We start from the raw sequence: 15,297 nt of genomic DNA, 5'->3' as shown, positions 1-15,297 counted from the left end.
GGGTGTCGATCTCATTTTAGTTCAGGGGCCACATGCAGCACAATTTGATTTCAAGTGGGCCGGACCAGTAACATCACAGCATAATGACCTATAAACAAGGTTCAAACAACATCTCCAGATGTTTCCCTTCGTTTTAGTGCAAAAAAGTACAAGTACATTCTGAATATGTTCAAACTTAATCTTTTTACAAAACATTATGAACAACCTGAAATGTCTTGAGAAAAAAAGGTACAATTTCAACAATATTATGCCTCAATTTACACATGTGTGTTACAACTTACAGATCACAGTGTGTCTACAAAGGCTTTTACTTTATGATCAAAACAACTCATTTTTACACTTTGCAAAGTCATCCTGCGGCCCGGTTTTGGCCCGTATGCCACATGTTTGACACCCCTGATTTATGGCATCCAACAAGAGTCAGAACTGCAAATTTTCATCGCTGGTATGTGACGCTTTTTATTTTATTTTGTATTTCATAGAACAAGTGTTTGTATAACTGTTAAGTGTTATAATACTTTTGAGGAATGTGTTTGTTTAATTCATTTAGTTTTGTCACAATTCATCCTGAGGGGGACGTGAACATCTGCACCAAATATCATGAGATTCCATCCAATAATTGTTGATACATTTTACTCCAAACCACAAATGTAAACCTCCTGGTGGCACAAGAGGAAAGGGGATCACCGGAGTCATCAGGATACATTGTTTGGGAACTCTGACAGCGGTAAATAAATAAATAAAAATTGTGTCAATTCATTGAGTAGATATTGAAATATTATACAGGTATGGCAGTGGGGTGTGGTTAGGTCGCCGGCTGCTGCTGGGAGAGACACGAGTGTCCCAGCTGGAGGCCAGACAGCTGAACAGAATGTAATCAGTCACATAATAAATGCATGGTGATGGCCTGGTTCTGTTCTCTTGCAGTAGGCTGGGCTCCAGAGGAGACGGAGACGCTTCTTGAGCCACGACGCAGCGCAGCCTGGAGAGCAGCGGACAGCAGAGCGACGGACAGGAGAGGGACCTGTTAGCTGTGTCTGTGATAGAAAGCTTACCTGTGTAAGAATAAAGCTCTGTGTGTGACACTACACATCCTCTCTGTCATCCTTATCCCTGACTGTGGACAAGAGTCTCCACAACAGGGTAAGTGAAAAGTTTGACCTGCCGGTAACACTTGATGCAAAGTCCGGGATTACTAAATTCAGAACACTTCATCCTCTACAAACCCCGAATCTCGGTGCCAAATCTGATGGAAATCCATCCAATAATCACAATATTTCATTCTGGACCAAGTGGTGGACCAGCTGACGCACTGAAAGGTTTTTCAACAAAATAGGGAGTTTCTGTATTGGTTGCGTCATTTTCTTAACAAATTAAAAAATAATCTACCCAATTCATGTGATGATCAACCCCAACAACAACAACAACTCATAAATACTATTGTCTGAAAGGCTGAACTGAAGAACGTAAGGTAATCCGTACCTGTGGGTGTCAACGCCCAAGTCTTCCCAAGATAGAAGATGACCCAAAGGTTAGCTGTATAAACGGACATTTAGCCGTGCTGCTGCTGCTTGTGCTGTTGTATTCTTTTGTTTTGTGGTATGCTTGCTTCAACCTTTTCAAAAGCAGAGACAGAGACATTTTACAAGTGGAAATCAGGTGGGTGTGTGGCGTCAGGAAAGAGACACATTACGCATAAGTGCTATTTCTCTTTTGACTTCCCCATAGCGTCGGGGAAAAAAACAAAGAATTTAGGAGGGATGACTTAAGCATCTCTCTGGAGGTAGATCAAAGTCTGTCTCTTGTCATTCCTGATGCGTGTAAGAGACCAGAGGCCAGACGATGCAGTCACACACACACACACACACACACACACACGTCAAATCTGTCTGGCTTCCACGTGCAGACACACACACAGACATGGGCGCTGGCTTGAGATCAAACGAAGGTGGGTAACATCAAACCATCCTACCTGTCTGTGAAATCTCTGTACAGCAGAGAGCGTGCCAGCTAGCACCATGCCACTCCCTGTCTGTTACACCCCCCCTCCTCCTCTTCCTCTTCCTCCTCCCCCTCCTCCTCTTCCCCTGAGAAATACAACTGAAGAATGAGTCGGTGCATTGTTCCATGGAAATATCCGAAGACTGAACTGAAACTCACATCTTATTTTTATTCAAAGTAAACCGCAAAAGTCTCTGTTCAGATATATTATTCTGTCCAACGTTTTAACAGAGAAAAACAATGGCATCACAGTCACTCCTATGAAGCAATTCTCTGTATACACAGGACTTATATCTCCAGTAAAGGTACACACAATACAAGCCTTTGGCGACATCTACTCACGAGAAGAAGAAAAAAACTACTTCTCATTCCCAGCACAATGAACCAACGGGGCCACATAACATGCTGAATAATTAAAAATGTTTGGATTGGTTTTACACTCGTTGCAGGTAGCATATGAGTTCTACACACGAGGAAAACCCCGGTGTTATTGAATGTTTTGCTAATACATTATTTCTCTGCCGCTCCGGGCCCAGGCGCAGCTTGACCACGGTGTTGTGAAAAAGAAATTACTTTGCGACATAAATAATTCAGACTGACATTATGTTTCCCTGTTTGCCACTTTCAAAAGTCAATTGAAAATCTGAGAGAAAATGGAAAAACATGCTCCAGTAAATGCAGCGCTGCTTGATGCAGTAAAGTGAAACAGGCATGATCGACTTTGATACACAGCACAGCACACATGAACTACATACAATCATTTTGGAAATTACAGCTTGAAATTGTGATTTCTTTTCACAGTCCTTTTTAAATTGTGACGAACCGATCACAAAGTTTCATTTTATAGGATTCATCACACAATCTCTCCGGCCTAATATGAGGATTTTATGCAGGAGACGCATCAAAAATATCCTTTAACCGCATTACACCCAATTCATAATTCATCCAATTTCAACTTAAAGCTGCACTAATGACTAATTTAAAAATAACAATGGATCAAAGGACTGTGCAATGTGAAAGGCGTCGCAAAGGAGTTATCACACAAAACGTTTCAGCGTCTTTCAGCTCATTGTTTTGGTTTCGGGCCCACAACACTCTATATCATCTGCTCAGCAACAAATGGCAGACTCTCAAAGTTAGCTCAGAAAGCTAAAGCTAGCTAACAAAGGGAAGCATTTAGCAGCTAAGGAGCCAGATGTTTCCCTCAAGTTGGTGGAGACCAAAACAAAGCTAAAGGGAGAGTGAATATTAGCCTTACATTTATTGGGGGGGGGGGGGGGCAGAAACACAATTGAAACCGAATGCTAATGTTGCTACGTGTCTGTTGGATGTGTATTGTTTGCTAACACGTTCACCAAATTTCCTTTTGCACGATGATAATATGTCAATGTTGTTTTCACATGCCTGTTCACTTTGTTGGCACTTTGTAGATCCTCTTAGAGTCCCTCACGAGGCAGTTAGAGTTAGCATCAGTCCATTGCTCATACATACAATGACTGGCCTTTTAAAGAATGATATGTAACATAAAGAGACACGACTACATGCTTGCGTGGACACATTCTTGCATCGCAATTCATCTGCAGATCTAAAAGTGCATATGTGTTATTATTTTTTCCCTCAGATTCAGAATAAATAAGAAAGAAAACTGCCTCTCTGGAGAAATCCTGCATTTGGGTTCATCTGAGTTTCAGGGGTCACACAGATTGCAAGTCAGTGGTTGTATCTCTTTCGCACACAACACACATTTCCAATTTCCCCTCTTAACCTGAGGCAGGCGGCTCCAGCAACACATGCAGCCTCAGATGCGTCTCTGTTCTCCATCTAATGCTTTTATTTCTCGCCAAAGTCTGTGTTTTATAAAGCATCTTAGCGCGGGAGTACTGGTGTCAGTTCATTCACAGTCGCTCCCTGCACCTCCTTTTGCATTGCACTGAAAGGGAAAATTCCCAAGCAGCACCTTCAGAATCTATATTTGAGTTCTACTCGGGTTTGCTCTGCCGACTTTCCAATTTGTCTGGCTTAATCGTTAGCGGTTTAACATCCAGCTGGGTGAAAGGAAGGCACACACAACCGCATCAGAGAGGGAGGGCAGCAAGTTTAAGGAGTGCCTGACATCAGAGGCGGTGCAGGCCACTGACAGCTGAACAAAAGCACATGGTGCCACATCTGGCTTCTAGTTTAGCATGCACTTTCCCTCAGCATACCTCACCACTATGATTATCTCGGTCCTACCGCCTTACAATGGAACAAAGAGGATTGTTGTCTAAGGATAGGCTTGGGAAACAGCAGCCCTGAGGAGGGGAATCAGAGTCTCAATTTGAAGCCAGGCAGTCGAGGGCAGGGTGTCCTGGCCTGTTAGAATAAAAAGCATCTCTGAGTGGAGGATATTATGGTGCTATCAGCTCAGTGTCATTTTCTTGCTCTGCGTGCTCCTGGGTTTCCGCAGTAACCCTGTCACTGTCCTTATAGTCACCCCACTACAGCTGGACAATGTGCTCCACAGCTGACAATTACTGGCAGAAGAAAAAACACCGCAAAGTCAAAAGAAAACAACAGGGTGCCCCTCCAACCACAGAGTGTTCGTGCTGCTCCAGAGTGTAAACACACGCATGTGACACACAGACGCCATCCGCTCGGTGCACGTTTGGCCAGGGATTCACCACCGCCGCACGAAAGTGGAGGCCAGCATGTGGAATAAACAATGCTCTAATTTCAAAAGCAGGCAAGCCCAGTGGTTAGAAGAGCTGTCTCAGAGAAAGGTTACAAGTTCAAAATACTGAAAGTGTTAAGGTGAATCCTGAGCAGTGAGCACCTACCTGCTCCCTGAGTATCTCCCACTTAAAGTTCCTGTTTTCATCTTGTAGGAGAACATTAGGGTGGCTTGGAGTCAAATGTAAAAAGTTTGTGGATCCAAAAGCAAAAACCGTACTTTTGATCTACCATGTGACATATAGTTAATATTATATTCACTAAATTGCACGCAGCCCATTAATAATTACTTACAGATTTTACAACAGCAGCTAATTTCTGCTTAGTTTTCACTAATTCTGGTATTTTTTAACCTGGAAATGTTATTCATAATTGTGTCCATTTAACTATAGTTCATGCTAAACAGAACAAAAAATGTTATCCAAAAAATGTAATCTCATAAAAATCATTTATGATCATTTTCCTTTTTAAGTTTTGATTCCTAACTCGATTTAAAATGCTAAGACAGTCTAAAATACCGGTGAGCTCAGTCTGCAGTGAATCCCTCGAGGGAACAGAACTCTATTGCAGCTCCACTTTGTGGTTTAGGCTGATACATCGAGTATGTTATCTTAACTCTGAAGAAAATATCCAGGTGATGTGTCGTGATTCCTCGTGGTACCCAGCAGTCACTCAGCATCAGCTTCTCCGACATGATCACAAACATTCCTGCTTGAGCCATTTTTATCACTGAGGTGGTGAAAGTGGAACGTCTTCATCGTTTCCAAGCGATGAAGCAAATATTTCTCCTCCGTCGGTGCTTTGTTTATTTTGCTGCTTTGGAACTGTCTCTAATATATAACGACTAGCTAGCTTGACTCTGTCCAAATGAAAATATTGTAGAAGAACCAAAGTAATACAATTAGTTAGTTAGCGAGTTAAAGGTGTTGGTAGGAGGATTCTGTTACCTTTGGACAGACAGGCTTCTCTGTTCTTAAGCTTTATGCTAAGCTAAATGCTGTGCGCTGTAGCTTCATATTTTGTGTAAAGACATAAGAATCATGTCATATCAATCTTCTCATGCAACTCACAGAAAGTACATTTCCCAAAATGTCCTGGGTGAAACATTTTAGTTTGAACTCATAGCTATAAATACACTTTTGTGGCTACATAATATTATATATCCCTGCCAAAAGATGGAGGTTGTGAGTGGAGTGAGCAAGATCTAGATTATTATCAATCCTGGGTTTAAAAAAATGAATAACACTGTACATATGGAAAATAACCCTTTTCCCATCCTCCCTGATGAAACCTTTCCATATAGTGCTCTGCTCCGACCAGCTCAGACAGGTCTCAACTGGCTGCTCCAGCAGCTTGGCAGTCGAGTCCAAACAGCTGACATCATCCCGCAGGAAGCCTTATTGCAAGGTGAGACCTGGGTTACACAAATATGCTTTGATCCAAACGGGGGCCACAGGAAGGTCTTTTCAAAAAAGCTTCCTAACACCCGAGTGGTGACGGCGCTGCAGACTTCAAGTCGGTGATAGAATGGCTTTCATGAAGTCCAGGCCAAATAAAGATCAATGTGTGCAAATACTTCTTAAAATACTTAAGATTGAGGATATAGAGCATGTAGGTATGAAGACAGATCAGATCCCCTCTGGTGAACACTGATCACACACTCATATGATCATGCATCAAAATGTGAGGATGAGATGAGGAAACACAGTGAGACGCACAGTTTAGTCATTTCTAGATCAATTTAAGTAAAGCACTCTTCTTTATACAGTAGTGAGCATCATGTTCCATATGGTTACACTGCCACCATGTGGTCAGTGTGGATCACTGCCACACAATCCAACTTCCACCTGCTGATTTATTCCACTGCATTTGCTCCTCAAGAATAAGAAAAGAAAATATACACATTTTGTTGACATGGGTTTTAAATTCAACTTTATTGAAACCCCTTTGATTTTAAAACGATACGACAAATAAAGACAAGTGGTAGTTTGAACACGCCAGAGAAAAGCAACGATGACCAGCATACTGAGAGCAGAAAATGTCTCTTTTTGTCCTGTAATCCATGCTCCAAACACTGTCCTGCCAGCTTTAGTTGTTCTAAGTGCAGCTGGTACATTAAGTGCATGAAGTCGACGATTTAAAAATGGGCGGCTTCGGATGTGCAGAAATTCCATTCGCTACCATTGGTCCCAGATTTTACATCAAAGCTCCCCGTGTGGACTTGTGGACGCCTCAGATGCTTCAGAATCCTCTTCTTTTTCTGATGAGAATGGAAGCATGAATAAATAGTACGTTTACAATAATGCTGTAATATATTCCCTTTTAATACGGATAATATTGTAAAACTTAACAGTGATGAGTACAGCACATTTTCATTAATAGCTCAATTGTGCCAATGCAGACTTTAAACTTTAAATTAGTTTAATAGGCTGTAGCATCATTAAACTTTATAGTGGAGAATATAAACTTTCTTATATCCACAAACTGGAGAAACCAGTCCTCAAACCAACACGGACACTCACCCGGCTCTGCCTTTTGGACACAGTCTCCATCTTGCTCCTCATAGCCACTGGAGCAGATGCACACGTAGCTGCCTTTAGTGTTGACACAGTCCTCGTGCTCCTTGGTGCATATCGGCTCTGGCTGGGAACACTCGTCGATATCTGGAAAACACAACGCAACACTGATACACCGACATGACTGAAAGCAAAATCTCTTCTGATGATGTCAACCCCAGAGAGAAAGCAAAGTGCAATTTACTCTTGTTTGAGTAACTTTTGGCTTTAAACTACACTGCTCCGTTTACAGACTTTCATCTTCAGTAGGAACAAATAAGCATTGTTGATTTGTCATACTTAAATGGAATACAGTACAGCAACTTATAGTACATCTGTTTTTGAAATACTCCTCACACATTCTACAGCGTAGAGGAGTGAAACCTGTCGTCAGGCAGTGATGTATTTATGTTAGGGCTGTACCGAATGTCTTCTTACATTTCTTATTCAAACCTATTGAGGTTTTTGAATGAAGCTTCAAATGTCTGTCATATTTTATGACATCATCTCACTAAAAAATGTGGGTGAAAAAAAAGAGGATCCTTTTTATTGTGGTGCCGTTAGATTACTGCTAGACCGCCCCGTTAATACAAGTGCGTGCCTCCCGTTATGCAGCAAGCAGAAGAGCAAACTGCTTTTTATCCGCAGTGAAATGTTGGTTTTTGAAAGGCTAAAATATGGATCAACTTTACGACACTCTGGAGTTATTGGAAATGTTTGGATCACAGTAGGAATCAATCCTACGCAGCCAACACTGTACAAATAGTTTCTTCTAATATGTGTAGCCTACTCTTTACCTGCAACTGCACAGAACTACCAATCTTAAACAGAATGAATATTTATTTTTGTAAAGCTGTGCAGGATTCGAATATCGAATTTAAATGTTAACGTTATGAATGAGCCTTTGAACTGTTCCGTACGTCCCTATTTTACATGATACCTGTGCAGGAGCCCTCTGTGTCTTGGTACCCGCTGGCACAAGCCTGGCACCCATCAGGACCGGCCCCTGCGCAGCCGGAGCACACCTCATCACAGGCTGCGAAGCACAGTGTGAAACATTTTACAAGCAACACTGGATTTGGGAATTTTATATACGATAGCAGAAAATACACATTACACTAGCTATATTTTATTATGCAGTAAATATTGTTGCGTCCAAATCTTCCGGACCAAAGTGTCGTGCATACTGTGAGTAGTTACCCTTGCAGGAGTAGGAGCCTTCCGTGTTGAGGCAGTATTGATCTTCTTCACATGGAGAAGGATCTTTGGAGCACTCGTTTACATCTGGAACACACGAGACCAACAAACTTAAACACTTTATTTCCTAAGCTTGGAAAATTAGGCAAACTATCTGAATAATACATGCATAAAATATGAGATATGTTTATTTGATGCAAGTCAAGTATGAAGGGATACAGAATATACTATTCAGGTTTTCCTATAATTTGTATATTTAGTCTCACGCCTATGTACATGGAAACTCAAAGTCTTGGGCTGGAAGATACTGCATTGATATCAGAATACAGACCCCCACCTGAGTACATTTTCTTTTTGTCAGAATTTAGTTGTACATATTTTCCAGTAAAACGTTATGATGGTCAATTTGGAATTTTATCAAAGGGTAAAGTTATTTGAACATCTGCAGGGAAGTCTAGTCGCGGTTGCAGCAACAATGAGAAAAGAAAAATCAAAGTAAATCTTTGTAAATCAATTATCATGAAAAAAATGAATCTGTGTTTTAAATTGCAATTAGGCGTGAGGTCTCCTGTGGGTTTAAGGCACAGATTAGGTTAATAAACAACATTAAGGTTTAAGTCTGAAGCGACTCCCTGTATACTACTATTGAGACTTTTTACTGGTCCTCTCACCAACACACACTTCCTGTTCATCCTCCTCCCAGCCTTCTTTGCACTCATCACAGTCCTGATTGGTTGCTCCATTGCAGGTTTTGCAGGAGGAGTGGCAATCTGCAGGAAGAGGTGAAGCCCCGATTCAGAATCACAACAGATTGACTAAACATGATGGCGTATATTAAGGTACGTGATTTGTCACAGAAAAAGCTGGTGGTGCAACAGCAGAGCCTGTTAGTGTGTGTTGGGGTGTACCTGTGCACAGGGAGATTGTGTCGTTCCTCACTTCGTTGAAGTAGCCGTCGATGCAGTCGAGGCACAACTCTCCTGCGTAACCTTCGTCACAGCTGCAATTTCCGTTCCCTCCGCGAGTCCCGTCGCCATCACAGTTTCCATTTCCATGACAAGGTCTGTCGGAGCCCCCCACACAGGCTTCAAAAATAAATCAGAAAGAGAGCACAAACAGAAACATTTAACCACCATTAGGTTCTTGTGGTTATTCGTTTAATAAATGATGCTTCAGTTACAGTGTATGTAGTCTGTCAGACTCAGAACCAATGCACACTCTAAGTGCCGTCCTGTGATCCATGGAAAGATTTTCCTCACCATTGCAGTCTGGGCCAAACGTCCCCTTCGCACAGCACACTTTGATGGTGTCAATGCAGAACCATTTATGCAGATCAGGATGTTTTGTTTTACTGTATTGCAACAGGAAACACAACAGGGGGAGATTAGGTTTGACACATTTTTACTAAGTGATACGATAATAAAATCATGCAGGTACGGCATCAATCTGTCTTTCTGTTATTTTTGTCTGTGTTACATCCTTGTGTTGTGAAACTGACAGTTGAAATCCGACCTCTGTGGCTCACCATGCTGTCGTTAAACTTTGACAATATCAGCATTAGTCAACAAACCCACCTCTTGAACCACCAAGTCTCAAAATGGTCTTCGTGCTCCTCTAACATGTGGTTGCAATCGAAGCTGCTGCTGTCACACAGCTCCTCCAGGATCTCCATCAGACGGATCTCACTGTAAAGGAAGCAACGAGGTGAATGGATAGGAGTTTAAAAAGGGGGTGGAGGTAGAAATGAGAATGTAAAATGTGTGATAAAACAAGAAGAGTTACACAGGTTTGTGCAGTTTGCTAACAGCCACTTGGACACACAGTAAATACTGTTTATCTAGAACTTTGAAAAGCTTCTTGAGCAACAGCCGGCAGCTGTGGTACAAAGAAAACACAGCTCTGATGACCTGCTCTTGTGGCAGGGTGACCTGGACAGGATGCACTGTCTCACCTTGTCTCATATTTAGACAGTGCTCTCTCTTCCCAGGCTGTGTTGCCTCCGCCAAAATTCTGCTTTGCTGTTCTGTCAAAGCCCTAAAATACAAACAAATAGAGTCACTGTTAGTACAGAAAGAAACAGTAAATTAAAGCATTGCAGGCATTTGGCAGCATTAAGGTAGCAGCAAGTCAATATAACGATACACAACACAAAGGAGAGGTTTAGTAATGTTCTCTTACCTTGTTGAAGTTATCAGTAATTTTCTGACAGGTAGAACAGGCGCTTTTTAAATCTCTCTTGGCCTCAGTGACTTGAAAAAGTAAAAGAAGAGTTACACAAGACAATAGCCGCAGTAGTCGCAGCTGTGGACCGGTGGACAGCATCTCAGCCAATTAATTCAGACAGTTTCATATCAGGACCACACGCCTAAGCAAGCTTTTAACTAATATTAAAGCGCTGCACGGTTTGGCCACATCTAAATGAGTTGTTCCCAACATTCAGTGTGACTTAACGTTATCTATGCAAAGCGCAACAAAGTAGTATTTACATGCCGGTTGTAGAAAAAAACGTTGCGTTTTTAGATTTCCGCGTCAGCCTCTTGGTCGAATTGTGGCTCGCGCTGATTGGCTCAGAGTGTCTGTCAAACAAATGTACAACCAATCACAAGCCGCCACGCTCGGGACATAGCGCTCCCCAAATTGAAAATGTTGGAATATTAATCGTAGTCTTTAAAATAATTTATTTTCTCCTGTTTAGTGAAGTTTTAGAGAAAATACCTGAACAATATATTTATCGCATTACTAGGGAAAAAAGTAAATATTTTAAGCAAAATGAGAACGTGTTGATTAGTTCACTTCCTGTTTTGACCGGAAGAGATAAAAACCTTTCAGCTGTCATGGCTGAAAAGAGGAATGTTTTGGGGTTACCACTGCTGTTTTTATTATTAGCTGTGACTCTTTTGCATTTATTAATTTGTCCGTTCACCAAAGTTGAGGAGAGCTTTAATTTACAAGCGGCGCACGACATTCTGTATCACAGACTTAACGTTGACAAGGTAAGCAGGTGTTATAGATGCTGCTGCTAGATGTGCTAATAAGCTAACCATGCACAGCATCAGTGAATTAAATCATTATTATCAAATTATTATATTATATAAAATCAAACGTGTGTGTGAACACGTTTTTAAAACCACAGAGGATCACCGTTTTATAATTAGTTTCAATGTTAAATAAATGATTTAGTTCCAAAGAGGGCATATTAAATTGATCTTTGATAAGTTCATACTTAATGCTATACAAAGCCACGAGTACGCTCAGAACAATATGAGAACTATTTACAGCAGCATTGTGTCATCACATCAAGATTAATTTAGTATATGTTTTGGATGCTTTTCATCAGAAGTTGCAGTTGTGATGACACAAAATAAACCTTTTAAAAGCTACAGTGCCACTACAATTGTCATAACTCCAAATCTGCTCATACAGGTGGTGTGATATGATTGAGAGCTCCAGTTCAGCTGTATTAAGGTTTGGCTGTATTAGTGTTGTTGAGAGCAGAGCCTGTGCTGTCTTTCAGTATGATCATCATGAGTTCCCTGGCGTGGTGCCACGGTCTTTCCTCGGCCCCCTGTTTCTCTCCGTGCTCTGCTCCCCCGTTGTGTTTCTGTCCTCTCTGCTGGATGCACCGAAATTCTACACACAGCTGATAGGTAAATCCCTAATATTTCACTGATTGGTTCTTTCCAATCCACTGATGTGGTTTTAAAAGAATGCGTTCCCTTGATGTTTTCTGTGCAGTCCGAGCTTCCCTGGGAGTGTGTGTTGTCGGCGCACTGTGGCACATGCAGAAGGAGGTAAGGAGGCAGTTCGGCTCCACAGTTGCAGGGCTCTTCTGTCTGACGTGTGCTTCTCAGTTTCACCTAATGTTCTACAGCACCAGGACACTCCCTAATGTGTTCGCACTGCCAGTAGGTAAGTCACATGGGTAAGAATCCTCATAATCCAGAGACTGTATTTTTTCAATAAGTGAGTAAATCCACATGATGACAGTTTGTTTATCTCCTCAGTTCTGGTAGCATTCACATCTTGGATGGCTCAGAAATACGGACGGTTCATCAGCCTCTCTGCTTTAGTCATCATTGTGTTCCGGTCGGAGCTCTGCATCTTCCTGGGTCTCATGTTACTGATGTCACTGTTGAGTAGGAAGCTGGGACTGCTGCAGCTGCTTTACTGTGCTGTTCCTGCTGGGATCCTGTCACTGGGTGAGTAGTGAATGTGCAGTAAAGAGTGCTGCAGGGATGACACATTTTTGTAGTCCAACCCCCTCGACAACAATCCAAATAGCATTTTTCCTTTTGGATTATTGCAGAAAATAAACTCTGTGGCAAACAAAAGTTTATGATCACTTTTATGATTTTTAAAGCATAAATGCAATCGCTAGAAGTAAAAAGCTAATGTTAGGCTATAAATGAACTACACGTCACTGCCACTAAGCTAAAGGCGGTCCCCTTCAACCTCTGTTCTCGTTTAGCCACTTGTTAGCAACCTTCTTTTAAAGACTCGTAAAAGCTTCACAAGTTTTGCTGACATATTTTATGTTCATCTACCCAGTAATTGACTTCGATACGAGGGAACCTGAAGTGCAAAAAGGTTGACTAATTTCTAGGTTTAAGGACTCATTCCTGCAGCACTCTGTATGAATATTACATATTTAGTAAACAACAAATTGCCCCTTCTCTCCAAACAGGTTTTGATTTCCTTTGTATAGCTCGAAATGACAATAAAGTTTTTTGCTTGATTGATTTCCTTTTATCATTTACAGCTCTGACGGTGGCCATCGACACCTTCTTTTGGGGGAAGTTGTTGTGGCCTGAGGGTCAGGTTTTGTGGTACAACACTATTCTCAACAAAAGTTCCGACTGGGGAATATCCTTTCATTAACTTAAGTGCACACATTGAACTTTTTGTTAATTTACTGCCACTGAAAATCTTCACGGATGACCTCCACCCTGCAGTTCTCCTTGACTCTTCTCCCCAGTAAACTTCTCCCTTTCTGTGGTACTTTTACTCCGCTGTGCCCCGCGCCCTGGGCTTCACGCTGCTCTTCGTCCCCCTCGGCCTCCTTGACAGGCGGATGAGGTTACTGCTGCTACCCACCGTAGGCTTCATCCTCATCTTCTCGCTGCTGCCCCACAAGGAGCTGCGCTTCATAATGTACACTTTCCCTGTGCTCAGCTTGGTGGCTGCCCGAGGCTGTTCTTTCATGTAAGTCCAAACGCATTACCCCAATTCTTGCATTCAATAACGCAGGGCAGAAAATTAACATTTTATCAACCAAAAGCAATGTCTGATGGATTCCTGCACACACTTTCATATGCTTTATCCTATATGTGCAATTTGTATTATCTTTTATGTGTAAATCCTATTTTTTACTCATTTTATCATGCATGCAATGAACTAATTATTTGTGTACTATCTTGAATATTGAAAGCCAACAAATCATTTGCTAAAGTGGCAGTTTGAAGTGCACAACCAGAGGCGTCGAGCTGAATGTTTTTTCCAGATGTTGATCAGTGCCACCATAAGAAATATTTTCTGTGTCTGCAGTGCGTGTGAGGCAAAACACTGCAAAAGCTATTGCTCACTTCCTTTTCTCTTTGTGCGTCAGTTTGTGCAACTACCAGAAATCCTGGATGTATAAACTGGGCTCAGCAGTTGTGGTTGGCCAGCTGTTGACCAATGCAGCGTACTCCAGTATTAGTCTCTACGTTTCCCACCACAACTACCCAGGGGGCCGAGGACTGCAGGAACTACACAGGCTGTTGCCGGTCACAGCAGGTTGGAATCACTTTCAGCACATTTCTATTTGTGGGACGTTTCTATAACACTTAATTTTGCCACCTTCAAGAGGAGCTAATGACTCGATAAGTCATTTAAGATGAATATGTGCATGTAGTATGCAGGCTTTGGGGGACATTTTTAGATTGCCTTTTACGTTTTTTATTGTTCAGTAATCCTAAACACCGTATACTAACAGTCAGTCATTGAAGGAATGCATGAAAGCATTTATTGTTGTGACATAATGTCCCCTCAGATGTCTTTGTTCATATCGACACCTATGCTGCTGAAACTGGAGTGTCTCGCTTCTTAGAGCAGAACAGAAACTGGAGGTAAGTGGGTTTTTATTTGGAACTAGCATGTCAAAAATACTGTACCCAATATCATCACTTTTGTAATGCAATCACTTCTATTGTGTGTTTTTTACAGATATGACAAACGTGAGGACCTGAGCCTCACAAATCCGGACATCAAAATGTACTCGCACCTGCTGATGGAGGCTAATGTCACCAAGATACGGCTCCTCCAGGACACTCATCAGCCTCTGACCTTCATTGAAGGTTACAGCAACATTGCCTGCAACATCTTTCACTTCCCGCCTGTCACCGTGCGATTAGAGAGAAAGACTGTGCTCATGGAGAGACTTCAACCGGACAACAAAGAATGACTTTAACAGGAATGTGTTGGAATAAGGTGTTTCTATATGACCAAAAGAACTTAGACCAAAACAAGTGTTCTCAAAGGTTATAATGGGATAGATTGACATGAAAAGATGTCACATTCCACTACATTACCTGCTGACATGTGCTACCCAAGTAGATCTGTTGCACTGAACTGTCATCTTTTTCTGATGTTTAAAATAGTTATTTTCTCATGCTGATGTGTAATGCATTTCATTAACAGCAAGGCAAGAGTTCAATGCATTCTTGCAGACGAGGAAACTTCTCCTGCAGACAGCTTTGTTTTTGTATTACCTTGGGATGTTTGTATATTTTTAAATAGATTTTATAGATGAATAAAGCTGAAACAGGTCGAAGGAAATCAGATTGTGCACACGACT

At 41.7% G+C, this 15,297-nt stretch overlaps 2 protein-coding genes across 2 annotated transcripts; one reads left to right on the top strand and one right to left on the bottom strand.

Moving 5' to 3' along the window:
* Positions 1 to 6,614: 6,614 nt before the first annotated feature.
* Positions 6,615 to 10,942, bottom strand: creld2 (CRELD disulfide isomerase 2). The gene is made up of 10 exons (XM_029462220.1): positions 10,641 to 10,942; positions 10,414 to 10,496; positions 10,037 to 10,147; positions 9,722 to 9,813; positions 9,371 to 9,547; positions 9,134 to 9,232; positions 8,466 to 8,549; positions 8,206 to 8,301; positions 7,233 to 7,373; positions 6,615 to 6,970 (listed from the first exon to the last, which is right to left on the bottom strand). The coding sequence occupies exons 1-10, from the start codon at positions 10,782 to 10,784 to the stop codon at positions 6,912 to 6,914; spliced, it is 1,086 nt and encodes a 361-aa protein (XP_029318080.1). The 5' UTR covers positions 10,785 to 10,942; the 3' UTR covers positions 6,615 to 6,911.
* Positions 10,943 to 11,257: 315 nt separating this feature from the next.
* alg12 (ALG12 alpha-1,6-mannosyltransferase) lies at positions 11,258 to 15,288 on the top strand. The gene is made up of 9 exons (XM_029462219.1): positions 11,258 to 11,455; positions 11,977 to 12,109; positions 12,198 to 12,371; positions 12,467 to 12,661; positions 13,222 to 13,325; positions 13,441 to 13,664; positions 14,068 to 14,237; positions 14,494 to 14,569; positions 14,667 to 15,288. Exons 1-9 carry the CDS (start codon positions 11,297 to 11,299, stop codon positions 14,902 to 14,904), a joined length of 1,473 nt encoding a protein of 490 aa, XP_029318079.1. The 5' UTR covers positions 11,258 to 11,296; the 3' UTR covers positions 14,905 to 15,288.
* Positions 15,289 to 15,297: the final 9 nt, after the last annotated feature.

The sequence above is a fragment of the Cottoperca gobio genome, chromosome 23, assembly GCF_900634415.1.
Source record: "Cottoperca gobio chromosome 23, fCotGob3.1, whole genome shotgun sequence".
Taxonomy (NCBI): domain Eukaryota; kingdom Metazoa; phylum Chordata; class Actinopteri; order Perciformes; family Bovichtidae; genus Cottoperca; species Cottoperca gobio.
Note: the sequence above shows the minus strand (reverse complement) of the source record. Positions and strands in the feature narration are given on the sequence as shown.

Bases quoted from the DNA above. Each gene is read 5' to 3' on its own strand.
- creld2 (XM_029462220.1), bottom strand. From the start codon at position 10,784: ATGCTGTCCACCGGTCCACAGCTGCGACTACTGCGGCTATTGTCTTGT. The intron at 9,548-9,721 runs GTGAGGAAAATC...TTATTTTTGAAG, and splicing joins GTTTGGCCCAGACTGCAATG to CCTGTGTGGGGGGCTCCGAC. The intron at 7,374-8,205 runs GTATCATGTAAA...TGTGTTTTCCAG, and splicing joins CACAGAGGGCTCCTGCACAG to ATATCGACGAGTGTTCCCAG.
- alg12 (XM_029462219.1), top strand. From the start codon at position 11,297: ATGGCTGAAAAGAGGAATGTTTTGGGGTTACCACTGCTGTTTTTATTA. The intron at 11,456-11,976 runs GTAAGCAGGTGT...GCTGTCTTTCAG, and splicing joins ACAGACTTAACGTTGACAAG to TATGATCATCATGAGTTCCC. The intron at 14,570-14,666 runs GTAAGTGGGTTT...TGTTTTTTACAG, and splicing joins GAGCAGAACAGAAACTGGAG to ATATGACAAACGTGAGGACC.